Below are 27,503 nucleotides of genomic sequence, written 5' to 3'. Positions count from 1 at the left end.
AGAGGCTTTGCTTTTGCTTTGATATTTTCTCGTTGTTTCTTGGCATCTTTTCAAATGTAAAACCCAGAGGCCATTAATTTTTAATTTTTAATTGTCAATTTGCAACTTGACACTGATTGAATACATCAAATCCATAGTCAACACAGACACACAAACAGCACAGAAAATCAACGTTCACTGGGATAGGCGTGTAAACAGTTAACACTTTTGAAGAAAAGCAAAGGGCTGCCCCCTTAAAAATCTGGAGAAATCTTGCTTTTGTGTAGCTTTCACATACTGTAGTTGGTTGAGTTAGAGGAGGCAGGAAATTGGGGGGGGGGCAGTGATTTTAGATGGAAAGTTATATGAAAGGACACACAGACCGTGATAAGAGACTTAAAAGAATGCAAGGAGTCAAAATGCCTTTTGCTTCACAAAGGCAGTACACTTTTTCTGTCTGAATTCCTCTGGCTGTTATTTCAAAAAACTTTTCAAGAAACTCTAACTCCATCCTACCCTGCTGTAGATTGCTGTATATTGACTTGCTGATTTATTTTCTTCAAATAATTTGCAATTTGGTCTAGAGGGTAGACCTCCAGTTTAACCAGCTTTCTCTGGTATAGACTGACTGGACCAGGACATGCTCTAAAGTAACTTTTGGTACGCTGTGATGTACAGAGTTTAATCTTTCTGTGTTCTATGGTACTGTGGGTCATTACACACCTTCGTAAACAGTCCTGGAAACAAAATCTAAATTAAGTAGCATTTTAGAATGCAAGTCATTACATGATGATAAAACTATGCCTACTAGCTGCTCTTGTTCCTTAGTGGCGATATGGTTCTTCTTCTGCAAGACAATTAAATCATGAAGATTTGATATAATCATATACAAACAGGGAAATGCTGTTATTAGATTAGATTATAATATAGATTAATAGAAGGTTTTCTGACTAAATATGTTCATTACCCTGCTTTTCCTGATTTCCAATATAAAGATATGTGTTCTGAGGAGTCTTCCTTGTGCATGTATTCACATTGGACCAAAGTGCTCTATTTTGGTAAAATTAATACAGAGATTCACAAATGTTCCTTCTACATTCAACGTCTTATTTAGACATGTTTAAAAACCAAAGCTTCCTTTCTTCCTTAGTCTGTTTACCTTTAAAACTTGCAGTCATGTATGTGTTAAACTGATAAACTTTAAACAATTCATAGTAAGATGCATTTTATTTCTTAATGTTCCAGCTTTAAAGATTGTTGTTGAAAACAAACACATACTGTAAATAAAACCAGTTGTTGAAAAAAAATCTTAATTACCAACAAAATAATTCAGCTTTTGCTCAATTAATCTGTATCTTGCTAGTATTTTCTTCTCCGAATGAAAACCAAGAAAATCACTAAAGAGGATTTGCAAGTAGTCACATTGTGGATGACTGCAGAAAGGTGGTTTATGTTAATTGTAAAAGAAAAGGAGAGAATCCAAGTAGCCCTGTGGTTTATATAAAACATCAAAAACCTCTATAAATTCTTAATACCACTGTCGTGGCAGTAAACAAAAACAGTGCAGCAAAAAAAAAACAAAGAACAAAGTGATCAATGCAGCATATTTTAACTTACAAAGCTAAACCAGGGTTTTAATTAGATAACGTAACATTTATTATATGTAATTGTGCTCTGATAAAGAAAGAACCATCCTTGCAATATGATACAGAATGCTCATTATTTGAAGAAAAAAAGGTTAATTATTTAATTAATTATGATTAATGTGAAGAAATAAACATTTTTTTTTGTTGAAGGTGTTGATTGCTGTCATTTGTTCTTTTTGTCATTATTAATAGCAGTATGTTTGTAGGATGTATTACCCACAGGGGGTCCATTTAGGTTTCAGATGGAGAGGAACAGTGGTTAACATTGCTGCCCTGCAGCACTGGAGCCTGGGTTCAATTCTGGACATGGGGTACTGTCTGCGTGGAGTTTCTTAGTTCTGTCTGCATTGGTATGGGTTTTCTCTGGCTGCTTTGGTTTCCTCTCACAGTCTAAGGACATACTGGTAGGTTAATTGGCTTCTGGGAAAACTGGCCCTGGTGTCAGGGTGTGACCTGTGATGGACTGGCGTACTGCCCGAAGTTTATCCTGCCTTGAGCCCATTGATTGCTGTGATTGGGTCTGCCTCCTCCGTGGCACTCGTGGTTAGGAAATGGATGGATGGTTTCAGGTAGAGATTAGTAGTTCAGGAGAAGGGCATTTGAGAGTGTGTGCATTCTCTAGGGAAGAACACAATAGTGTTGTCTGCTTCCAATTTAATAAATAGTTTAGAGTGTATATTTAAACAGACATACATGCATATAGTGTCTGTGTTTGCATATATACAGTATATATTCACACATTGTGAGTGATGATGCCTGTTCGTTTATGAAATAGCAAATACAGAAAAAAATAATATATTATGGAACAAGACCTTGCACACCACACAAATACTGGTTTGCTTGTTTCAAATAACAAGTAGTGTCTTGTGGGAGCCTAGTATTGGTTTCTAAATGGCATTGAACAGTATGTGTATTGCTGCATATTTCTCAAGGCAGTGTAGGTGCTCTATTTTAAATGAGAAACACATCTCTATTTTTGAACACATTGTCAGGGGAGGTTGAAATATCTTTGAGGTTCTATTCCAGTATCCTCTGACACACACACTGTTCTCTGTTTTCACTCTGGGAAGGAAATTTCACACCCAGTGCTGCCTTTTAAGACCCAGTAGTTATGTCCCGTGAAATCTTTCAGCATTGTGCTAGAAAATGTCGTTAACCAGCTGGGGAGCTTGCTGTGACTGTGGGTAAAGCTGTGTGAACCTGATTTTCAACAGATCAAATTCATGTTTATATTCATTGTGATGTCCTGAACAGGAATAATTCACAGTATTAGAATGGATAACAATTCCATCTGAAATATGTATTTATAGTGAATATCAATGTAATAGTAATCTTCCTTTACCTGTTTTTTTCCTCAGTGAGAGTTTTTATAAATAGTGTCTGAAATCTAAAGTCTTCAAGTATTTAGCCTTTTATTACATTTCTTGCATTTCTCCTGTCCTTTGCTACGCAGAAGAAAAGGTCAGCTGTCTCCAATGTCCTGACTGCTCAGCTGCTGATATTAGAATACTACCAGTATTGCTCAGGACACTGTAGTGCAGGACAGGAGCTGGAGAGATGCTCTAGGGCTTTAGCCTTAAAACAACATGAAAGGGGGACACTCAAGCTTAGCTCTGGCTCTTCTGAGATAAGCAGCGACAGCATCAGTGATGTCACTCTTTTAATCTCACATGGGATTGGTTGGTTGTAACTGCACAGTTGTCGAAAATATGAAGGTTCTGTGGATCAACACAGTGCTTATATGTGCTTTCTGGCATGATGACTAGCTCTACTGCTGTGTAGCAAGGCTGTCCCAACGGATCACTGCTAGATGGCTCTGAGCTTCCTCATTTGTTTGTCATAGAAAAAGGGAAATTTGGGGCTTTTTGAGAAAGGGGTCATGCATTCTGGGATCGTGGACCCAAGCAGTAACATAAATCGTCAGGTACGAATTTTTTTTAAATAATTTATTCTTCTTGATGGTATGATTGACCAGATTTAGTATCTGTGGATAATGTAAACAGTACACAGATGCTAATATTTTCATGTTTCTTGTTTAACTATGTCTTTTACCGTGTGATTACTGGGAAAATGGGAAATTAAATATCAGTGGGATAACTAATAATGTGAAAGGATGGTTTTAGGAAGTTGAACTTAGTCAGAATCTGTCAATTCTGCAAACATTTTCCAGTTTTCTAGATCACAAGTGTTACCAAAGAAATTCAGGACTGGTAAATATTGCACATTTGGAAGTATTTAAGTCATCCTCTGGGAACATGATAAAATACACAGAAGCTGACTTGTGATTTATATTGGTAAATAACTTGCGAATCAAGAAAGGTGATAAAATTGCAATTTATAAAAACAATATATTAAAGCTTTATCTGAAAAATGTGTCAAAATTGTATTTTATGTAATTTTAACATTTTAACTTGCAGCCCTAAAGTATAAAATCTTTTTTTATAGATAGGTTTGCGATTTTTTGATTGCAGTGTATTGTTCACTTTCACTGAAGACTCTCTAATGATAAGCAATGCCTTTCTCTTATCAAAAGGTCTTTGAGATTTGTGTGACAGATGGGTTGTGGTACTCCCCAGATGAGAGCTTGTCCTACTCAAGTTAACAATTTATGAGACTGGCAGACTAGTAAAAACGAACATATGGCTTAATATATTACTGTATTAAATAGGTGTGTGTGGGAGGGGATGGAGAGAGGAGGTTTAATCATTATGTACTGTATTCATAAATTTACACTTTAGATGAGTTTCACAAGAATATTAAAAAACCCTGAAGAACATGGTAGAAATATGCAAAATTGTACTGTGTGTTTTAGTAATGTGTGAAGATATCGGTTTATGTGCTGTCCTGGCTGTTATTGCTGTGACTTTTGCCATCTGTGATCAGCTCTGCCATCATAAAGGCCGAGTCATTGAATTTATTTCACCATTGTGAAACTTTGCTGGTTTTCAGATGACTTTTAAGCCTGACTCCAAACTGCATGTTGTGATTCATTCAGTACACAAAGATAACAATGTAGCAAGTCTCAAGCTACATCTGCATCATAGTTGTTTCCAGCTTGTTTTCCTGTACATGCTATACATAAACAGTAGTGCCACAAAATGATTGTTATGGAATCAGAAAAGACATAATAAAAATAATGCAAAATAATTTATCAGTATTTATACCAAGGCGAAATAGAAATTTAATGAGTGCTGTTTATGCATTATGTTTAACATAGTTGATGCTACAGATGACTTAAAGAATATTTTGCAAAAATGATTTAGATAAGTAATGCTGGGCATGTAAAACCCAAATGTTTAACATTTGATTCTATGACAGAATCCAACCACTGCCAAATGAATTTAGTACCAGATTGCAGCTCATCTTCCAACCCAGAAAGTAAACAACTGTAGGCTTCTGTGTCCTAAAGTTGGTAAAATGCTGTATTTTGTAGTTGGTGATGTTCAAAACTCTGACAGAAAAGCTTAAGGCAAGATTAGAATAAAATAAAACCAGGCACACAAAAATAAATGCTAAGGTTTACCACGTCAAATACTGTATATCTAGATGGTTAGATTATCTTAGTGATCTGTTTTTTGGAGCTTTTCCCTAATTGATTCTCACAAAGCATCTCATTCTTTTTTGCTGTGAATGATATCATACAGTGCTCTGCATCGAGCAGGATTTTAATTAATGCACTTTGTTTTATACTTCCATAGTTGTTTTTCGCCTAGCAAAGGACAAGGAAACTTAATACTCTTGACAAAAGGATTTCATCATCACATAATCAATTCTACCCTTGAGTATGAACATATGAAATGAAGGTATTCTAAAACAATTTGAATTCTTGGGCCAAAACAGGTTTATCAATGTAGGTTTTATTTTCTCATAAGTTTCTCATTATTATAAATGTAATAATAATATTAATAATAATAATAATAATAATAGTAGGTTTTGCTCCTGTAATCGAGTAGCTGATACTGTACGTGTGGCGTGTGAAGAAAAACATAAACATGTTATAGTTTTCATCCTTCATAGAATGTTATTTTTAAACTGGAATAATTGGTTTTGAGGCTTAAGCTTCTTCTTTTTTTATATAAAACTAGTAATTTTAAGCCGAATTAAAAGACATAGTGAGAATAGCATTATATATACAGTATATGTTCTCAAGAGATGCATGTGAATTTGTAAATATTCTGGTGAATAGTATTCTTGATAGCCTCCCTAATACAAATGTTTGCGTGACACTATTAATTCTGAATTTAAAACCACATTTTATAATTTGCTGAGCCACAGCAGGGTTCCAAACAAATCCGGCTGTTCATGGCAAAGTACGATTGCTATATTTCATGATTACAGCTATAATTAGATTTTCATGCACATAACAACAATTTATACATACGGGACATACCAAGAAATTGCAGTCACATGATCTCCTGTACTCAGTAGTTTTTCAACCTTTTTTGAAATAGAAGACATACATTGAAGATATGTCTCCTTTTCACTTAAAAATAGTGATCTGTCAATCATCTGTCATTAAAAGTAAAAAAAAAAACTAGTTGAAAAAAGATACAGAATACAGTATTGAAAAAATACAATAATTAGCTAATGTAGAAAGTGAAAGTAAGTTTAAGTATAGTAAGCCCTGTCTGTGTGTATATTATACCTTAGTGATCACAGTTGCAATTTGTTGTTGGATTAAACCACGCTAAACTAATAGTTTCTGTTTTAATCTGTCAAAAATAGGTACTAGTGTCTGTCTATAAACCTAGGATGCTCTAGAAACGTTTTTTTCTGTTTAAGATTAAATTGTTGACTAAACCATAAATCATTGCTTAGAAAAAGCATTGTCTAGCAAGACAAACTGTTCTTTTCATGATAGGAGTTCCTCTTAATCATATAGTCTTATCATGAATGAAAACATAGTTAACCTGATAGGCTGCAATCTTTCCAGCAAAATGCATGATTATAATAATAGGATGAGTCAAATTTCAGAACCATGGACAGTGCAATTACAGGCTTTAACAGCGTTCTTCTGCTTGGAAGATGACTTGTTTGGCAATCTTTTAAATTATCTATTAAATGTGTAATTCTCATGAAAGTTTTAAAATTCATGTGCTAACTTTTTGTTTGGGAAAAACTCTTTTCTGAATTTCACATAAAAGAGCCACTTTACAGTTTAAGTAAATGCAGAAGATTAACAACTTCACATTTAATGAAGCACAGCAAGAGACTGGAGCTAGGTGATCAAGTGGAAAGAATTTTAAGTGAAGACTGGGGGGTGGGGGGATGTATAATAGACAAGAGAACATTCTTCCATGAGAATCTTACTAGGAAAAAAGGCGGTAGATTTATAGGTTGACAGTACTTACTGTGTACAGTGGACGACTCTGGCAAGAATCTCCGAACCTCAGTATGCAGCTCCGCGTTTCCAAGGTTAATAAAAGCTGTATCCGAAGCAATATACACTAAGCAGCAACTAAGAAACAAGAAATCCTAAAAAAATAATATAACAGACTTTATAACAGTGGTGTCCTTTTTAAGATGAAGTCTGTATTCACCCTTTGGTCTCTCTTTATCCCACTCAAATTTGCAATCGTGTGGTACTCAGCTTGGCTTCCTGCCATGACCCCTGTACCATCACAGGGTGGATGAGTCCCATGGCTGCTTCCTTCCAGGAACATGCACTTGTGAATGATGTCGGCCAATTTGTACACTGCCAAGACACACAGTGTCTGTTTAGGGGAGTTTGTATCCACTGTAGGAAAGATGGAGCTCTCCCTAACGACAGGCTGAACTCAGACGTACCCAGCAGGTGCTAGAGTTTAGAAGAAGAAGATCACTTTATTAGCCACATACAATTTCTTGTATTAGGAATTTGTCTTTTCGCATACCCCAGCTTGCTGAGACACACAGGCACACAGACAGGGAGAGAGAAGCTTGGGATCAGAGTGCAAGGGCAGCCATTTACTGTATATGGCACCCCTGGAGCAGTTGGGGCTAAGGGCCTTGCTTAGGGGCCCAACGGAGTAGGATTCCTTTGCTGGCCATGGGATTTGAACCAGCAACCTTCCAGTCACAGGCACAGATCCTTAGCCACAGAGCCACTGCCCTGCTACCTGTAGAGTACCCGTTTGCAGCAGGCAAAGAATACACTGGTCCACTCAAGCCCAGGCCCACACTAACCTCCTCCACTGGCAATCAGCTAGTTGTGCACCACAGCTTGAGGAATCGCAGTCACTGTCAGCTATTTCCATAACCTAGACTCAAAGTAAAGATGTCTGTTGGACTCGACTAGTGCTCTGAAAGACCACTTTTACTGTCTTGAGCCCCTAGCAAAGTCCTGTATCAGCACTGTACGGTAGGCTACTGTTTGCTGCCAGAACTAGCTTTTTAATTCCACAGCACTACACAAGCAAGCAAGCCTGGAAATATATACATATATAAATTTCCAATGTCAGTACCCATTCTGTTGCTTTTTTGTCAACTACACATCTTCCTGAAGGCGTACGCCGAGAACAGCTGTGTGCAGACATTTTTTTTTCTGATTTAGATAGGCTGTAGGACAAATAGACATAACTGAGGCTCTTTGAAATGTCCTTGCATATCCTTCTTGATAATGAGTGACTCATCTTGAACTGCAGGAGCAAATAATGTTTCACATCATTGTGAACAGCTCATGAAAAACACAACATAAAAAACTAGAACACTGAGTAATGAATCTTTGCTCTTTAATATATAGAGTATAAATATGGAGCATATTGGCTGTCATATTTTTGTCTGTTTTTTATTTAATAAAGGGTTTGTGGGGAAATCATTTATATATATATATTAGGAGACTGTTTATCTATCTTTTAATATCTATTATTATTGTTATTTGTTTGGTTCCATTAGCCAAAGAAAAATGATCATTTTGTTGAAGTAGTTTTGAGTGAAGTACTTGTTCAGTGGTACAGGAGCAGTGCCCCACCATGGAATTGAACTATTGACCTTTGTTTCTTTGTCTTCTGACCAGAGACCTAACTACTACTTCAGACTGCAATTTTGTGAGGTATAATCTCTAACTTGCTGTGTATCCTCACTATGTGGGTCCTCTATAATTGTCTTTTGTGCTTTTCTGCATAGGTGGAAAATTAACCATCCTAATTAACCATTCCAGAAAAAAGAAGTCCTTCAACTTAAAAATACCTAAATGTTTTTCCAGAAACCAATTGCACAGGAATGTACGGGCTAAACAAGAGAGTCTTTATTATCTCCAAGGGGCTATGTCACTATGTGCTTTTTTGAATCATTGTCAAAGTCTTGTGCACAACACCTGCACAGTTCCCTGTCTTTGCTGTTGGAATACATATATCAAAGAGAATACCAATCACTGTATAGTTCAGATGCTTTAAATCTCTTATGTATTGAGGAATATAATCACACCCTCCTAGTCTGTCTGATGATACTACAAGAAACTGTTTTGCTAAAAGTGCCAATAGTCTTCATTGCAGCTAATGATAAGTTTTCTATTTATTAACTTAACAAATATTTTTGGTTTGAAAAAGTCTGAAAAGATTCCAGAGACAAATTCATTCTAAAGACCTCGGCTACAAAAAATATGGAACATAGTTTGTGTTTTATCGGAATATCACACAGACAATATTTCCAATATTGGCTTTGGATTACACAGTTTTTGGAGCGCAATAGCTGCTTATTTCTTTTCTGTTGTTGTTTTTGCCTGCAAGTAAAGAGTGTCCAAGCCCACACAGTGCTGCACTGCCCACATACTGCTATAGAAGGCCAAACTTTAGCAGTACCCATCTGACTCTGGACCAATCAGTGTATAGAAAACCTCTGTGTTGTTCTTTGGAATATGTTTTGAACATACTGGGAAGTGTTTACCGTAGTTTCACAGCCAAAGAAATTATATTTCATTTTTTTCTGAATCGAAATCCATCAAAGCCTGCGTTTCAGAAAATCACAGGTTGCGGTTTCAAAGAAAGTGCAGCATTTCTAAAGCAGCTGATCATTAAATGGTCATTGATACGTCTTTGAATAAACTCAAGCATGAAAAATGGCATTTGCTTTTCATAGACATGCAGAAACTTTGTAGGTTAATATAGCGTCTGATAATTTCCTGACCTACTTTATGAATTATCTTTTTGTTACTGGGAGTAAAATCTCTTGTTAGTGTAGAACTCAGTACTGTCCTCTTAAGGTGCCCTTGAGCTGATTCATTTTTTCTAGAATTGATTCAGTGCTCTGTAACAGCGCATGCTCCTGCCTGGATTAAATACTCTGCTGCTTTCTCACGGGAGCAGGAACGTGCCGAGATGGGCTTAGTGCAAAGAGGGTCACCTGAATACATTTAATCTCACTCTTATATTCATGGGCATGCTACCAGAGTGGGTTTTCATCAAATCTGATGTAAACATGGCATATTACTGTAGATGTATGTCCTTAAATAGACATTTGATGATTTAACGTCACTGCTAGGCTGCCCTGCAGTAAAAGTATAATATATAGCAGGATGATTTATAAATAGATCAACCCACAAAGACTGGAGTCAGATTTTACTTTTTATGTGGTGTTCTTTATGTCTTTGCTGTCGTCTGTTAAGACACTAGCTCCTTAACCTCTGAAGCACTTTAGTCTTTCAGGATATTCTAAATGTCTGTTTTAGAAGGCGATATATCTAGTTAATGTTTTCTCTCTGTAGTTCCGTTATGAATTTTGCATCTGGGAAGCCTTTTGAACGTATTCTTGTTGAATAAGACATATGTGTTTCAGAAGGATCGGAAAGTGAACTGCTGATACGACAAATAATTTTTTAGTGACCTCGGATTCTTTGTAAATTAAAGTCAGGGAGATTAGTATTTTATAATTTTGCTTTCTTTTCCAAAATCGTTTTCCTGGTTTCAACCTAGGATCAGCTCGTAGGCTGTGTGATTGCTGGTGTGGAACCCACATCAAAGAAAACTGAATGACAGATTCATCGTGAAATGTTTGTGAGGGGTTATTCAAGTGTGGATGACACACATCCATTGGGATCCCCATTGAATTTTACCCTCAAATGAAGGAGGCATTGCTGGCTCATGTAAAGGAATTACATGATTAAATTCAGACCTAGTTTCAGAAATTGATGAGAGAAAATTGAGAGCAGGTTTTTTAAAACATTTTTGCATGATTTGTGACAAAATAAATGATAAACCGTGAGATTGGGAGACAGTTGACTAGGAAGAAGTTACAACAGTAAATGTTAATCTGCTCAGATTAAATATCTGTATTAGTAAGGTTTATTCCTTGCAAATACTCAGCTGTAATTTATAGGGATCCTGCTTCTATTCTTCACCCAGCTCCAGTCAAACATCTGCTTGGATCTCTGTTTTTCCCAGCTATCTTTCATATGTTTTGACATGTGTATGTCCAGAAGCAGTGAATTGCTCTAATCTTTAGGATTTCCTCATCTAATTCAAAACTGCACAATCAGAAAGTGTTTTAATTGTTTGGTTATATTCCTTATGGTGCCCTAACTGTCTGGGTGGAACTTCAAGGATTTACAGTATGTCTGAAAGCCTTTCTTGAGTAAAAATGTTCTGCAAAATACTGGGTGTTATCTCCCATCTTGTGAATTAGAAATAAATGTTAGCCACAATTCATCCAATGCAAAAAGCTTTTGATATCAGACCAAAACTACTTAAGAGCCTAATGTCATTGAAGAGCTTTCCTTTGAAAATAAGAAACCAGAGAAATCTTAAAGCTGCAATGAGATTTTTGCAAGATCCTTATATAAATCTTTATTTTTATGTGGTTTTAAATCATTTGTATGTGATTTGTTCAGAAATACTGTATTACAAAAATATGCACAAAAAAGAACATAGTACATAAGGACATAAGAAAGGTTACAAATGAGAGGAGTGGAGGGCCCATCTAGCCCATTTGGTAAAAGCAAGTGAACTACTACTGATGGAGGAGAGTATAGAATAATCAAGCTTGTAGTCACTGTAGGATGAAGAACCTTAGTCTGAGTTTTTCAGCAAATTTCATCGCTTTCTTTCAGCATGAAATATTGGAAAGAGACGGTTTACGAGTCATTTTGTCATAACATTATCTGTGACGAAAACATCCTACCGTTGGCATGGTTTAGAAAAAGTAAGCCCCAAACCTAATGTAAACAGGAGGTTCTTTTTTCATATCTCTGTTCTGTTTTGTTACATTCTAAATGGTTACCAGAGTGAAAAGGCTGTCACTTCCATTAAGAAATCTAACTCGCAGCTTTTTCATTAAGAGCTCATTTCTAGCTCCCAGCAACTAGGTTATAATGAGAACCATCTCTGTAATGTTTGAACAACAATTGAGTTTCAATGGAATTAATAACAATTACATAATAAACTTCCGTAACAGAATGTAAGTCATAATTACTCATTTGTATTTAAACCCGATGTGACAAAAGGGTTTAAGACGTTACACTAAGGTCCTGACTATTAGGTCATTAGACATCCCTGTTCATATAATTAAGTGTGTTAACCCTGGTGTCCTTGCTAAATTCTAATGTATTTGCACAATCTAGGCTACCTGAATTTCTCCTTTAATTCATTTTGTTGATCTGCTGTATAATGGTGCTACTTGTGCTAATCCACTACTGTGTGTCACACAGGAGGGTTAAGGTTAAGGTGGTTAACTTGGGTTGTCTCCAATATACGTGAAGCACATTAAGATCCCCTGGGATGAAAAGAGCTATAAAAATGAAAGTACTACTAGTGCTACTACTATTAATTAGCATTATCTTAATAATTTTATCATAAATAATAATATGTGTGTGGTACAGTGGTTAGCATTGCTGCCTCGCAACACTGGGTTCATTTTCGGACCTGGGGTGCTGTCTGTGTGGAATATGTATGATCTGCTCATGTTCATATGGGTTTCCTCCGGGTTCTCCAAATTCCCACTAAAACACACTGTACTTGTAAGTTGATTGGCTTCTGGGAAAATCGGCCCTTGTATGAGATTGTGAGTGTCTACGTATGTGTCTGTGTGTGTCATCCCTGCAATATGCTGGCGTCCCATCCAGGGTGTATCCTGCCTTGAGCCTGTTGCTTGCAGGGATAGGCTCTGGCTCCCCTGTGACCCTGAATTAGAAGAAGTTAGGAAATGGATTAGAAAATGGATGGATAATAATGTGCTTTGGGTGTAATTTTAGTTGAATTTCACATGAGACACTATAACCAAAGTAATCAGGGCAGAATTTATTAAAATGGGCTTTTCAATTTGATTTTGAAATGGGTTTAAGTACTTTGAAAGAGCTTGATGCTGTTACAGGGTTTTTAATCATCTGGATTTTAGACATAATACACAAACATACATATTTGCATAATTATTTTTAGAGAAAATTATTACATACATTTACATATATTTCAAGGTAAAATACAATTAATTTTACTTCTGAGGTGTTCTTCACACAGAAAAGAGCTGTCATTGATTTCTACACTGTAATATTCAAATAGAAGTGTATATTGAGTTTCAGTCAATATGCAGATGAGTATGCTCGAAATCCTATTACCTTTGCAACAAAACATTTCCTCTGCATAACACCTTCTTAATTAGCAATTAAGAAGGGTTGGGGTGGGTTATATATGCACCCACTCCTTGGGTTACAGGAGGGTTCAGTTCCTCAAGTCTTTACCTAACCTGAATCTTAAGTAAGGTGGAGGTAACCCTTTATCGGCCATTGCATGAAACAATAGAGAATGACCACTCATGATATTGCAGCGATCTTCCTCTATTATTATAATTTAGCTGCATCTGCCAGTGGGGAAGGAGGGACAAGAGAACAGAATCGCAGGCTCACCAGGGTTTATTGTTCTCAAATGGTTAACAGGTAAGTGTGCCCTAATCACGAACCGGGTAGAGAGTAAGAGAGAGAATAGACCAGCAGCCAGAAGTCCATGAAGTAGAGAGAGAGAAAGGAAACTTAATGAAGTGTCAGGTTTTATGGTAGTTAGAACCACTACTTCCTTAGGGTCTCTAAACTTGGTGAAATATTAATTTTATTTTTCAGAGAAATGATGAAGAAGCTGTTGTGGACAGAGGTGGAACTCGCTCCATCCTGAAAACTCACTTTGAAAAGGAAGAATTGGAAGGTATTTTTTGTTCTTATTACTAAAAGTGATTTTGTGTTTAGGGCTTACAAAAGCCCTACTGCAAGGCTTAATGGAATATTTTTGTTCCTGTCTCACCTCGCTGAGAATGTACATGACATGTAATCCAAGGGTATGTTGAGTCAAAACTAATCGAATTGAGGGAAAATGTAATAAATAGCAACTGGACAACTTATATATTCAAATAAGGGAATGACTGTAAAGACTAGAGAAAGGAGGTTGATGATGAAGTCAATGTGATTTCTTAAAGTGTTTTGACTGAACGATAGAGCTCAGATTAAATATCTGTATTAGTAAGGTTTATTCCTTGCAAATACTCAGCTGTAATTTATAGGGATCCTGCTTCTATTCTTCACCCAGCTCCAGTCAAACATCTGCTTGGATCTCTGTTTTTCCCAGCTATCTTTCACATGTTTTGACATGTGTATGTCCAGAAGCAGTGAATTGCTCTAATCTTTAGGATTTCCTCATCTAATTCAAAACTGCACAATCAGAAAGTGTTTTAATTGTTTGGTTATATTCCTTATGGTGCCCTAACTGTCTGGGTGGAACTTCAAGGATTTACAGTATGTCTGAAAGCCTTTCTTGAGTAAAAATGTTCTGCAAAATACTGGGTGTTATCTCCCATCTTGTGAATTAGAAATAAATGTTAGCCACAATTCATCCAATGCAAAAAGCTTTTGATATCAGACCAAAACTACTTAAGAGCCTAATGTCATTGAAGAGCTTTCCTTTGAAAATAAGAAACCAGAGAAATCTTAAGAAAGGTCCTAAACACACTAAACACAGATGCTTTTACAGAAAGGATTTCAAAACTCTTTGTAAATTAAGGAATTTCTTGTACAGAAGTTTTTGTCAGTCTTTAACAATATTTAGGTGAATAATGATTTAAGAAAAGATACTTCGAAAACACTTCATACAAAAGATGCTTGTATGGCAGGCTGTGATGGTTGCAGTCAACAATGACAGAGAGACAACACTTGAAAAATATTTAAGGAAAACAATATTTGAGCACTACAGTCTGATAATGTTATCTTTTAAATGCTGATAAGTTGTATTTTTAAAATAATGGTAACTACTGTTTTGCAACTGTTTCTTAAAATTCATTTGATTCAAATACAAATCTGTGTTTTACCAACTAGTTAACTTGTACGTTTTGAAAATGAGTCACTTTCTAACAGGAGAGATTTTGTCTGTAGCAACAGCTTGCCTCGTTGCACATTTCACATTTACTGTGCTCAGCAATCATGCGAAGATTTAGGATGATATTTTCTTGGGAGTGGCTTCTGTAGCATGTTGTTGAAATTGGCTATTTAAACAGTTTTAATGCATCGGCTACAAAGCAGCTTTCTTAGAGCCTTTTTGCTGTGTTAGCACTTATCTGCTAGTTTGTGTTTTGCCTCCATTGAGCGTTTGTCAGCATTGAGCTCCTTTGATGTGCAGTGACAGATGATTCCATGCTTTGCTGCCTGTCTGTGCTGGAGTCAGTGCAGAATGGTGGCTTATTCACTGCAGCTGCTTTTCAATGCACCTGTGCTCTCTATGAGATGTGATGTATGGGCTGCTTTGGCACTGTCTCAGCAGTCATTAACGTAGCATTTATTTTCTTGAAATGAGTGGTAGTAATGTTCACTTCACACATAAAGATGATATACAGTCAGGATATTTCTCACAGGACAAAGAATGGCCTGATATTATGGAGGAGTTACTTACCAATAATGCATCATTTATGGGTGATCTAATTATTTAGCTATGTTTGTTTAAATTGGCCCCAAAAGGTTTTTGCACAGATAACTAGTGGCATTACATTGCTGGTTTTGCAGAACACACAGAAGAAGCCTATCTGATGCTTTATATATCACTCCCACAGGCCAAAAAGGATTAAGACTACTTCAAATTGCTAATCATCCCCTGGTTTCACAAAAAAGGCAACAGATAGTGAAATGGGATTTCACTGGTTTTTGGATTGAAATAATGAATATGGGTAGATACAGAGATGATGAATTATTAACTTCAATACGCATATTACATTAGTAACTTTGTACTGAAAAAAATACAGCAGGACAAGAAGTGAAATAAATACTTGTATCTTTATATTAATTAACAAACTTATTGGACTGAAAGCTTTGAATTATATTTTGAGTTTAAAAGATAAACAGATTTCTTCAACATGAAAACTCAGACAGTAGTGCAAATTATTTGTATACTTCGTACTTATAAAACATGCACTATAAGAACATAAGAGGGCAGCACAGTGGTTAGCATCACTGTCTTACTGTGTTTTGGCCCTGGGTTCAATTCCTGGGGCGCTGTCTGTTTTTGAATGTTCTTCCCATACTCATTTGGGTTTACTCTGTGCTGTGGTTTCCTCCCACAGTCCAAAGTCATACTGGTAGGCTAGTTGGCTTCTGAAAAAAAAAAAACTATCCCTGCTGTCACTGTCTGTGGGAGATCTGACGTCACGTCCAAAGTATATTCTATCTTGAGATCGTGGCTTGTCAGGATGGGCTCTGGCTCCCTCTTGACCCTGTATTGAAGAAAGTGGTTAGAAAATGGATGGATGGAAGAACATAAGAGCATAATAATGGTATAAGTGAGAGGAGGCTATTTGGCCAATCTAATCTATTTGGTAGACAGTAGCTTTTTGAACCAAAGATCTCATCCAGGGTATCAGCTTCAACAACACTGCCAGGTAGCTTGTTTCACGCGCACAACAATTTCTGTAAAGGAAGCCCTCCTAGTCTCAGTTTTACATGTACAGTATTTCTGGAGTTTCCACTTTTGTCCTCTGTTTTTTTTTCAGTGTGGAATATTAGAAGAAATGATAACTTCTAAACGTAATTTGAACCATGCTAATAAGAAAGTGATATGTGTGGAATTAAGATATACACGCATTGGACTGAAGATCAAGAGATCATTGGTGATGCAATGACATTTTCTTGTCACTGAGCTGATTCACCTTTGTAAGATGAGACTGAGTTAATAGGAAATCGAACTTAAGAGAATTTAAATTAGCAATAAAAAACACTATAGTAAGACTGTACAACACATTAAAAAAACTCACATAAAAACATATAGCAAAATAAAATTTCACAGAAACATACCAGCACCATTGAGCTGCACCTGCAGAAAGTACCTGATGGTGTCTTCCACTTACTTTCACCTGAATTCTCTCTACCTGGAGTCCTGTTCTTAGCTTTCGACTGAAACTATTTCTTGTCTTTTGAAGAATTGCATGTCTGTAATTTTCACAGTTGGTACAATGTTGTTGTATCATGTTACGTACTGTTCATGAAGGAGTAATTGTGTGTTCTAGCCTCAGTCACTTACAGTGTTGCCATGAAGGAATGCCTGTCAAAGCAGTGCTCCAGTTCCAACTAATCGACCATATTTTAATGCTGTGGCAGATGTCTCCTGGCCTGGTTTAGGACTTAACCAAATTCCTAGAAGCTGTGTCTGCGACCATGCTTTTAAAAGAATGGGTAAATGAAAAAGGGATCATGTCAAGGATTTTGGGAAGCCATTCATTTCATTTCAGGGAAAAGTGCTATTAAGTGCTGTTCACTAATATTTCTGAAATAAATATAAGTGCTGAGTGATTTTTTTTAAAAAGCAGCCATGTTTTTGCTACTCAGAGAATAACATTTCAGCTATATAAAAATGTATCTGGTACACATGAAATATTGAATACCTGCTACCAATAAATCCCTTTTCGTAAACAAATTAGAGTTTGTAATATTTGATACTACTTAAAGAAACTAAAGACCCTGAATGAAAAAGAATAAGGTGGTCCACTTTTAATGATTTATTTGCATCCCCAGAGGTACATTTTGATTACATATGAAATGAAAATATATATATACAATATAGAAGTCTATTTGTGCTCATTGATGAGGAGGTTTTTTGACAGCAAAAATACCACATAAAACATTTAATTTTACATTTCATTTGTCAACCAATGCCTGCAGGATACTCCAAAACCTGTCATAATATACGATGCGTTCATTATTAGTTTATTTTAGTAGTCCAGCTTCTTTTTGTTGCATGTGAATAGAGATGTTTGCAATATAAGAAGGTAAATGCTGTGAATACCACTAAAATTATTTTTTTAACACAAAATAACGTTAATGATAATGTTGCTTTATTAGCCCTATACAATTTCTTGCATTAGGAATTCATCTTTTCACATCCCCAGCTTGCTCTCCATGAGACACAGACAGGGAGAGAGAAGCTTGGGGTCAGAGCGCAGGGTCAGCCATTTATACAGCACCCCTGGAGCAGTTGGGGTTAAGGGCCTTGCTCAGGGGCCCAATGGAGTAGGATTCCTCTGCCAACTGCAGGATTTGAACCAGCAACTTTCCAGTCACAGGCGCAGATCCTTAGCCACAGAGCCACCGGTCTGCCCCAACACAACATCACTTTATTAGCCCTTTACAATTTCTTGCATTAGGAATTCATCTTTTTAGACACACAGACAGGTCAGAAGCTTGGGGTCAGATTGCAGGAGCCACTGGGGGTTAAGGGCCTTGCTCAGGGGCCCAACAGAGTAGGATTCCTCTGCCAGCTGCAGGGTTTGAACCGGCAACCTCCCAGCCACAGGCACAGATCCTTAGCCACAGTGCCACTGCTCCACCTGATTCTATTTTATAACCATAGCTCTGGTAATGGATTAACATTACCAGAGCTATGGTTATAAAATAGAATCAGGAAATGAGACAATATGTAGACAGTACTGCTACTAGTAATATGTCTAATAATGAAGTAGAACACTTGCAATGGGGGTAAGTAATTTGCTCATTTCCATTGTATTTTATCCTGCTTTTTTCTTCCAAGGTCACCGCACATTGTATATTGGTGTGCATGTACCACTGGGAGGAAGAAAAAGCCACAGAAGACACAGGCATCGTGGGCACAAGCACAGGAAGAGAGACAGAGAGCGTGATTCGGGTGTAGAGGATGGCAGAGAGTCTCCAACATATGGTAATTTCAAGCAGCAGGTCTTTAATTACCCTTTTCAGATTTCTGTAGTTCAGGAGCTGTGAAACTCTCGAATGGTGGGCAGTAAAATCTGCTTCAAATAATAATGGGAAGTTTTCAGATTTTCAGTAGCAGAGAAATTCACAGAGAACCAATTATTTTACTTAGGTCACTTTCTGTTTTGTTTCTGTACTGTGAGAATGTTTGCCAATTTCATACTCAGAAATTAGCAGACTTACTAAATTACTTTCTCAGTCCATTTACTTAAATTCAGCTGTTTAAGATTTAATTACTTCAACCTGAATTCGTTTATTTTAGTACATATACGGAAGTACCATATTTTCTGCATTTGCTTAGCTTTGTAAATCACTGTTTACTATAATGATGGGTTGACTGGCTTGTATTTTGAATACCATGATTCTTAAGGTTTGGTTCCTATGTTTAAGCTGTCTTAACCTAGTTTGCTGTGGGAAAAGCAGACATAGCGTATGTGACAAAGGGCTGACAAGACAAAAAGTGTTAATTAATTCTGTGGGATTTATGCTATGAGTCATTAGAAATTTTCTTGTGGGAAAGAAGGAAAAACGTAGTTAACATTTCACAGAGGCTGTCAAATCGAGAGTGCATAAAAAAGTTACAGTGTACTCCTGAATGTGTTGCACTGACTTTGTAGGAATCAAGGATTGATACCTTTTCACAGGGAACACTCACTGGATGTATCTGGATTTCGGCTTTGTTTTTGTTTGCTATTTTTACAGTTCAGTATTTATGGATGGAAGTAAATGCTCAAATATTAATTTCAGAGCTACTGTGTGTATTGCAATTCACCATCATTAACCAATGTGGGTGAGTTATGTATATCAATTCTGCAGTGAACTCATTCAAGCCTATGGGCCACCTCACTGTAGAACTGTAGTGTCAGGAAGAAAAGTGATTTAAGAGGCTTTTCTGCCCACTTGCATTGACTTACAGTAAATGTTGAATAATATGTATGAACGTAACCCAATAAGTGCAGCAGTGCTTGGGGCACAGCAGTTTACTTACTGAGCATTCCAGCCATTATCCTTCACATCCACATTATTTGCAACACCAGTGTAGTCATGATCCAATATTTTCTTTTGTATTATCTTGAAACTGGAGAACATTTTCAGGAGTGGAAATCAATAGGTTTTGCTATGCTTAGCAGAATCTCTTGTTTGTTTAGTTTAGTACAGACTGCAGACTCTTGTTTAGTACAGACACCTGCTAGGCACTACCTAGTACAGGAACTATGAAGTCTATAAATAAAGTTAAGCACAGTAATCTTTTATATTGTCTTATAAGTTAGCATTGTCAAATGTCAGTTGCCAAATTAGCAACTTTTGAAGTTTAAAGAAGTTTATCTCACTTCCTGTCTAGTCATGACAAGAGCTAACTTGCTGTTTGTCTCTGTTTCTTTCAGATACTCCTTCCCAGCGAGTGCAGTTTATTCTGGGCACCGAGGACGATGATGAGGAGCACATTCCTCATGACCTTTTCACAGAACTTGATGAGATCTGCGTGAGGGATGGCGAGGAGGCAGAATGGAGAGAGACAGCAAGGTGATTTAGTTCTATCTCTGGATAAGACTTTTTATAAAGCAAAACAAGAGGCATTCTAAGGAATATGTTTTTGTTCATGTATATATTTCAGTTGCTTCTATCCTGATCACCTCGTTATGAAGTTTGCTAGAAGTAGCTTTGTAATATTTTAGCAAAGCTTTTCCATTATCTTGGTTTCATATTAATATGATTGCTTAATTGGAATCCATGTGTGGAATGATAAAATATAGATTGTTGCATATTAGTAATAGATAAAAATATACAATATACAATGTACTGTTCTTTTTAGAATACATTTAACAATTGAAGCCATGATGTGGTGTTTACTTGAAAAAGTTAAGATTCTTTAAATGGAGATTGTATTGTGTAATAATTAATGCAAAATAAAGCTTGTACTTAAAAGGGCACATTTAATAGTGATAAAGAAAATGCATGATATCTGGCATGCAGGATATCTGGCAATGGGGGGGAGTGTGGCTGGAAGGTTGCTGGTTCGATTCCCGTGGCCGGCAGAGGAATCCTACTCTGTTAGGCCCTTAACCCCAACTGCTCCAGGGGTGCTGTATAAATTTCCTTTGAGTGTCAGAGTGCTGTTTAACGGGGGGGACCAGCAAAGAGATGCGTTGACTGAAACATGTAAAGGGAACTGCCCTAAAACTGCATGGTCCTGGATGATTATTGCTTGAAGACTGATGAACCTCTGTTTCTGTGTCTGTGTAGATGGCTGAAGTTTGAGGAGGACGTGGAGGATGGAGGGGAGCGCTGGAGTAAGCCTTATGTTGCTACTCTATCACTCCACAGTCTGTTTGAGCTAAGAAGCTGCATCCTCAATGGCATTGTGCTGCTGGACATGAGAGCAAACATGCTGGAGGAGATTGCAGGTATGGCATTCAACACCACTGTAACCCACGCAGAAACTACTCAAGCACGCCCTGTATTTGTTTTCAGAAACAGAATCGGCAGTAGCAGACAATGCAGATGCAAACATTTTAGAAGCAGTCACACGTACTGATGAGATGTCTTCAAGCCGCTTGGCTTGGAAAGAGAACAGTCTGGGCAAGGTACGAGGCAGAGTGAATCCGCTCTAGAGGTAACAAGAAGAATTCCACACGCTGAGGTAACACATTCGATTCATGTAAATTGATAAAAAAGGCAGGGCATGAGACTGATGTTAGATATCAATACTAATACAGTTGTGACAGAGGCAGAACAGTTACAGATATTAAGCAACGGTAGATCTTTTCCTGCCTGGTTTGAGGCCTGTCTTGGCTGTGAGGATGAAGCAGCTGGAATGCTGCCAGCAACAGAGGAGATGCTGCGGTGCTGATGTGAAGTGAGTGGATGGGGGGAGGGGTGTTAGAGCTGTGGATTCTGGGATAGATTGGAATAAAGACCCGTATATGGTGTTTAACAGAAGTCTGGTTGAAGGTCAAATTATAATGTCCTTCTATTCTCCTACAGTATGTATAAATGCTCCCTGGCTGCACACAACTCTGTACACATCTTTTCTAGGACCCCTTCCTTACCCCCGAACATCACAACTGTAGCATTTTCTCCTTGGCTTATCTTTCATAAGTGAGGGGTTCATTCCCTCAGCCAGGCTTGTTAACACCGAAGTATGTAGTATGCTATCACTTTATATTTGTTGGCTTGTTTTACTGTTATTGGAATTTGCCCGGACCTCTGAAATTTGCCTTAGTAAACAGAACTTCCAGAAGTGGGATACTTGTCTTTTGCATGACTTTTCATATTTCATGCAGTGTGGTGTTTATGAAAAGTCTTAACAACCCCACAACCCTTGATTGAATAAAGCAGTTAGAAAATTGATGGATTGAGGAAGTCTTAAGGATAAAACAACCACAGTCTATAGTCATAATTGTGACACAATTCAACAAAAATTGCAATAAAACTAAAAACTATAACTTTATAATAAAAACTTCAATAATAAAATAATATACATATTAATATAAACTACAGTATATAATAAAAACTAATAATCCAATGTTTTTTCACCCTAAATCTTTACTGTCTGAACTAAGGGTAGTTACTTATTTATAAGTATTTAGTAAATGGTTTCATAGTAAATTAACTTTTAAAACAAATATGGACAAAGTTTAATTGTTAACAATTGATACCAGCCTTGTTTAAATGGTTTTGGTTTTATTTAGGGTTCATTATTGTTTATCATTTTTTGTTTACAGTCTAGGTTTTAAAAGCCTGCTGAATTTAAAGATCTTACATGATTAGGCTGTAATATCTGAGTCTTGTGCTTCTTCTGGAACTAGAACACCACCTTGACCTGCATAGGTCACTTGTCACTCATGGTGTTATGCTGAAATTGTATTGTTCAACTTTTATAGCATGATCAGCTTTTGCATTGATCATTGTAATCAAATTTTTGTTGTTTTTCTGTGAACCAGTACTTTATGGATTTCTTTGGAATGCTTTATTGTAATTCGTGCTGTGGAGAAAGCTCATTAGGCATGCTATCATTAGAAATGCCAAGCTGGTCTCATTTAACTTGCCTGATTAATTTAAGGTATTTAGTGATGGTCAGTTTGGAATTTGGGTAAGGTTATATAATCCTCCTTGATGAGTGGTATGCTGTTGATCAATGTCTTAACGAGCCATTAAAGTTTTTATCTAATCTATAAATGACTCTCGGAAGTGCTTTTTAACTTCCCAGAGTCTTAGCACTGGATGTGTTTCTGCAATACATTAATAAACCACACAAGACCCCTTGTTTTTCCGGTGTACTGCCTCCTTTGAGTTATTTCATGTTTATAAAGGCAGCAGTGGGAATTGTAAGTTATTGTTCTGAGATCTTTACTGGTTCAATTTGTGGATTTGTGGATGCTGGTGGATTGTGGGTTTTTATTAATATTACACAGAATTGGTTTTATATTTATTCATGAAGTGCTGTATGGAATGTAAGTGTTGTGCCTAAATCTACCCACTGCAGTATATCAGTTACAGACATGGTGTATGGACTAGTAGTTTTCAAGTAGTTCGACACGTGAAATGTGGTTGACCCTTGAAGTGGCTGATAATGCTGTAAGCTATACATCTCTGATAAGCTGTATTTTCCATTGCTGACAGAATGATGTTGCTGTGCTTGGATTTGCAGATAAGGCTATTGGAACCTTTTAAAACAGTGTACATTCTCAAAGCAAAAACCAAAAGATTAGCTTGCCTTACAGACTGATGGAACTAACATTGTAGTTGGGTTTTTATTACATTGTAGGTCTTGAACTTCACCTAGTCAGTGTTTATGGAACTGATGTGTGCAGTGATAAAGCTATTAAAAGGTGTAATTTGAAAAGATACAGAAAAGGTTGTAACATGGTGCTCTTATCCTTTAGTGCACATTTGTTCAATTGTTTTTCAAATGCAGTATGAAATATCTGATAGACCCCTGGAGCTTTTCAACTTCTTAAGCTATCCATGCAGAGTGCAGATTCAGAATCAAAGTTGTCACTAACTTGGTGTTTCTGATGTTCACCAAGCAGAACCACACCTGGCTGACCACGGTATTCTTAACTCATCATGCTGTACTGAGCCCTGTGTGAGCTCCTCCCTCCTATATTCGAATGCTCTTATTTTGCACTGTGGCCTGCAAGAGTGAGAAGAACATTACTTTCAAAGTGCAACTTTCAGAGGACAGTTGTAGAGGCTTCACCCATCCTGTGGGGTTGAAGCATGTATGAGCTGATTATGAATTTGTATATGTCATAATGGGTGTAGAGAAAAGCTAGCAATTATAAATTCAAAAGAATTTGTGAGAGGATTCCAGTCTTTTGAAGTCAGTTTTGATTTTGCAACTTGAAATAATGTAAAAAAATCAGTTCAAGTTGATTACTGCAGAAAAATACAGTGACATTTGATTTACACAATAATAAGCAGAGGAGATCTAAAGTGAGGCAGTGCTTGGCCTTGCATGTGTCAGAACCTTTTTGAAGAAGATGGTAATAAAAATAAGTCACTCAAAGAGTACACAAGAAAGGTTATGAGCACAGAAAGGCCAGTCAGGTGTGCTTTTTGTGATAAGTCTTGTTTTCTCCTCAGACCTTTAAAGGTCAGTGTTCTTTAAATGCACTAGATGTCAAATCCTGAAATATGACAGTTTAAAAGCTACAAGAAAATTATTCTTATTTTGCCCTAATACTGACCTGTATCTTTAATGCTCCATTTTAACATAAAACACTTATCTAAAGCAGTTCTCCTCTGTTATTTCTGTTACATTTATTATTTTGTTAATCGTCAATCTACGAACAATGCATTTTGAATTTAATTGACTTTGCAGTTGATAAGGAAAAATATTTTGGTTTGTAATAAACAATTTCAAAGTAAAAAATGTGAGTTTTTATTTTATGGCACACTTTCTTTTGAATGAATAGCCATCTTAAAAAGCCACAGTACAATCAGGTTTAAATAATTAAAAATAAGAATTCATTATACATATATAGCACTTTTCATTCCAAATGTTCCCAAAGAGCTTTAAACAGAGCACACACTTGTGACGCACACACAAGCCCTCCTTGTTTATCAGCCTTCTTACTGTTTGTTTCAAGAACATTGAGAGGAGGCTGTGTGTTTATCCTGACATCTCTGGTTCTAGCTATCTCTTTAGCCCCTGTCTTATCTGAGAAATATGTGTAGAGATTCCAATTTATTATCATATTTTTTTTTACAATGTACTTGTAAGGTGCTTATATTTTTTGCATTCAGGATTGCAAAATCATTTGACTTTTTGGGGGCAAAGGCAGTGTCCAAAAATCAACGAAATGCAGAGAAACTGAAAACTGTTTGAATCTTCACTGGTGTTGTCTTGTTCTTTTCCCAGACATGATCTTGGATCAGCAGGAGTCTCTGGGGCAGCTGTCTGACGATGTGCGCAAGAAGGTGCGACACGCTCTTTTGAAGCAGCACCACCACCAGAACCAGAAGAAACTCAGCAATCGGATTCCCATTGTTCGCTCATTTGCAGATATTGGCAAAAAACAATCTGAGCCCCATTCCATGGATAAAAATGGTGAGCTTTTCTGACAAGCCGGGGAAATGTGCTTCAGTTCACATTCTGCCTAATTATTGTGAATTGCCTAGGTTTCAGATTTCCGGAAAGAAGACTTTGGATTTTGTTTCTCAAAGCAGGGAACACATTTTATACAAAGATGAAATATTGTTGTTTTTTTGTTGGGGGGGGGGGGGGAGGTCAATTAATAGAATTCAGTTGTCTGTTATTAATAAGCTTGAGCCCCTTTTCTTGTTCACCTATGTTTTTTTATTAAATGCAAAACAGGATTTATTAAATAGGCAATGCTGAACATGATATATAAACTCGTTATAATTTCACTTGTCTATATATGTATCCTGCAAATTGAAACTATAGTATAGTTCTGGTATTTTCAATTATGCTATTCATTTATTTTTTATTATGTCCACATGCCTGTGTACTGTACATGTATGTGTTGTGTATAAGCACATGGAGTCTTTATTTAGCTGAAGTATCGCAATGTCCTCTTTTCTTGGCTGTTTATGACTTTGTTCTGTCTTTACGCATTAACCATTTCATTTCAATGTATTTCATCTTTTTCAGTCAACTGCTCTGTCTCCTCTTTTGTCTCGGTGTCTGTCTCCACTAGGCTCAGCTCTGTGCACTGCTCTAATGTCCCACCTGTGGGGCTCAGTTAAAGGTGGTGATAGGAGTGGCAGTCAGGTTAAGTCCTGTTTTCCATGGCCTGTGTGTTGCTCTCAGTGTATCATCATCTCTTCATCACACCAGTTACCATCCTCTGCTCACCTCTCTTCTGCTAAACTGCTGCACAAGCAGCAGATAAACAAACTCAGGCTAAAGCCTACGGAAATACCTGATATGCAGCCTGTGGATGGGGAAGAGGATCCGGATGCAGGCAACTTAATTTGGCAGACTTTTTCCCTATGCCTTCCTCAAACATAATTGATTAAAGCGGTATTCTGAAATTGCATTTTTGTGTTGGTGATCAGTGGCCTTTACTTCTTAAAATAAGTTTTCAGAAAGTGAGAAAAAAAACGTCAGAAAAGATTTTGTCCAGCCTTCCTAACTTCCTGAATGAATATGAATTTGTCTTGTAAAAGATAAAACAAGTCCCAATATGACTGATTGGAATGTATTTCTAACCTAATGGTTAAATGTGTAGGTATAGTCGAGATCCCAAAACATGGTACCTGTAGTTATTTTTTGTATATTGTATATTTGCATTTTTGCCACTATACCACTATAAAAATAATCAAGGTAAGTTATTTCTTCCTATTGTTTAACTTTTGCTATATTCCTGATCAATTCAGGTTTTCATGTTGTAAGAGAATACATATTTCATATTTAAAATAATAAAACATTTTTCTTATCGGATCGTTTTGGATCTGTGCATTTCGAATAAAAATGATTTTGAATACCTTTCGCAGGAATTATGTTTAGGAAGCAAGTATACAAGCATTAATATACTGGTATTAATGGAGCATGAAATCTGCACTGAATGATGTCCATTCATGTACTGTATATAATAACCTTGAATTTGTAATGTACACAGAACACTTTACCTAACCTGCTTTCAATTTTGTTGTTTCTTTATTGTTGGCAAGTGGTTGTTTAGATTGCTTCTAAAGTGCTGTCACCGATTTCAAGTGGACTGCTTGGATTGCATTTGCAGTTTTAACTGGCAGACATTATGCAGGGTGCTAATATATTCCTTATGCTCCTCGTGAAATTTTGTGACAGTTGCCACTTGCAAATGCACAAATCAGATGTTGAGATTAGTGCAGGTGAATGGCTGGCATACTAAATACTAATCTTTTCTCCTGTGATCACACTGCCATCCTTGGGCTAATTTCATATTTGTATCAATCTTGGACTTTCAATCTAGTAAACTGAACCAGAATGCTGGATTCGCAATCAGCACACTCTTAATCGCTTTGACATCACATTGCGAACATTTTAAGCTATTCTCCACAGCCATACAACATATGTTAACCATCCTGGAGCTTACAAAATGTTCAATGTGTGAATCCAACATACAGTAGTTCTTTTAAAATGAAGCTGCCAAAATAGGCAATACCGCATTTCAGCAATGCGGTATTGTGATCAGTGATAGATATGCATTTGACACAGCATTAATTAAAAAAGATCTTTCTCCAAAATAAAGTTTGACAAAATTGGCAGCCTAGTT

At 36.8% G+C, this 27,503-nt stretch overlaps 1 protein-coding gene across 2 annotated transcripts in view; it reads left to right on the top strand.

Moving 5' to 3' along the window:
- The window catches only part of LOC148822045 (sodium-driven chloride bicarbonate exchanger-like), a 66,477-nt gene that overhangs the window by 8,053 nt on the left and 30,921 nt on the right, over nt 1-27,503 (top strand). For both annotated transcript variants that reach the window (XM_088930152.1, XM_088930153.1), the window contains exons 3-7: nt 13,645-13,726; nt 18,578-18,724; nt 20,163-20,301; nt 21,022-21,182; nt 25,145-25,333. In XM_088930152.1, coding sequence (XP_088786278.1) covers nt 13,645-13,726; nt 18,578-18,724; nt 20,163-20,301; nt 21,022-21,182; nt 25,145-25,333 — 718 coding nt within the window. The remainder of the gene's footprint in view (nt 1-13,644; nt 13,727-18,577; nt 18,725-20,162; nt 20,302-21,021; nt 21,183-25,144; nt 25,334-27,503) is intronic.

This window comes from Atractosteus spatula, chromosome 13 (genome assembly GCF_055471065.1).
Source record: "Atractosteus spatula isolate fAtrSpa1 chromosome 13, fAtrSpa1.hap1, whole genome shotgun sequence".
NCBI classification, from domain to species: Eukaryota; Metazoa; Chordata; class Actinopteri; order Semionotiformes; family Lepisosteidae; genus Atractosteus; species Atractosteus spatula.
This window is presented reverse-complemented; position numbering and strand designations above follow the sequence as displayed.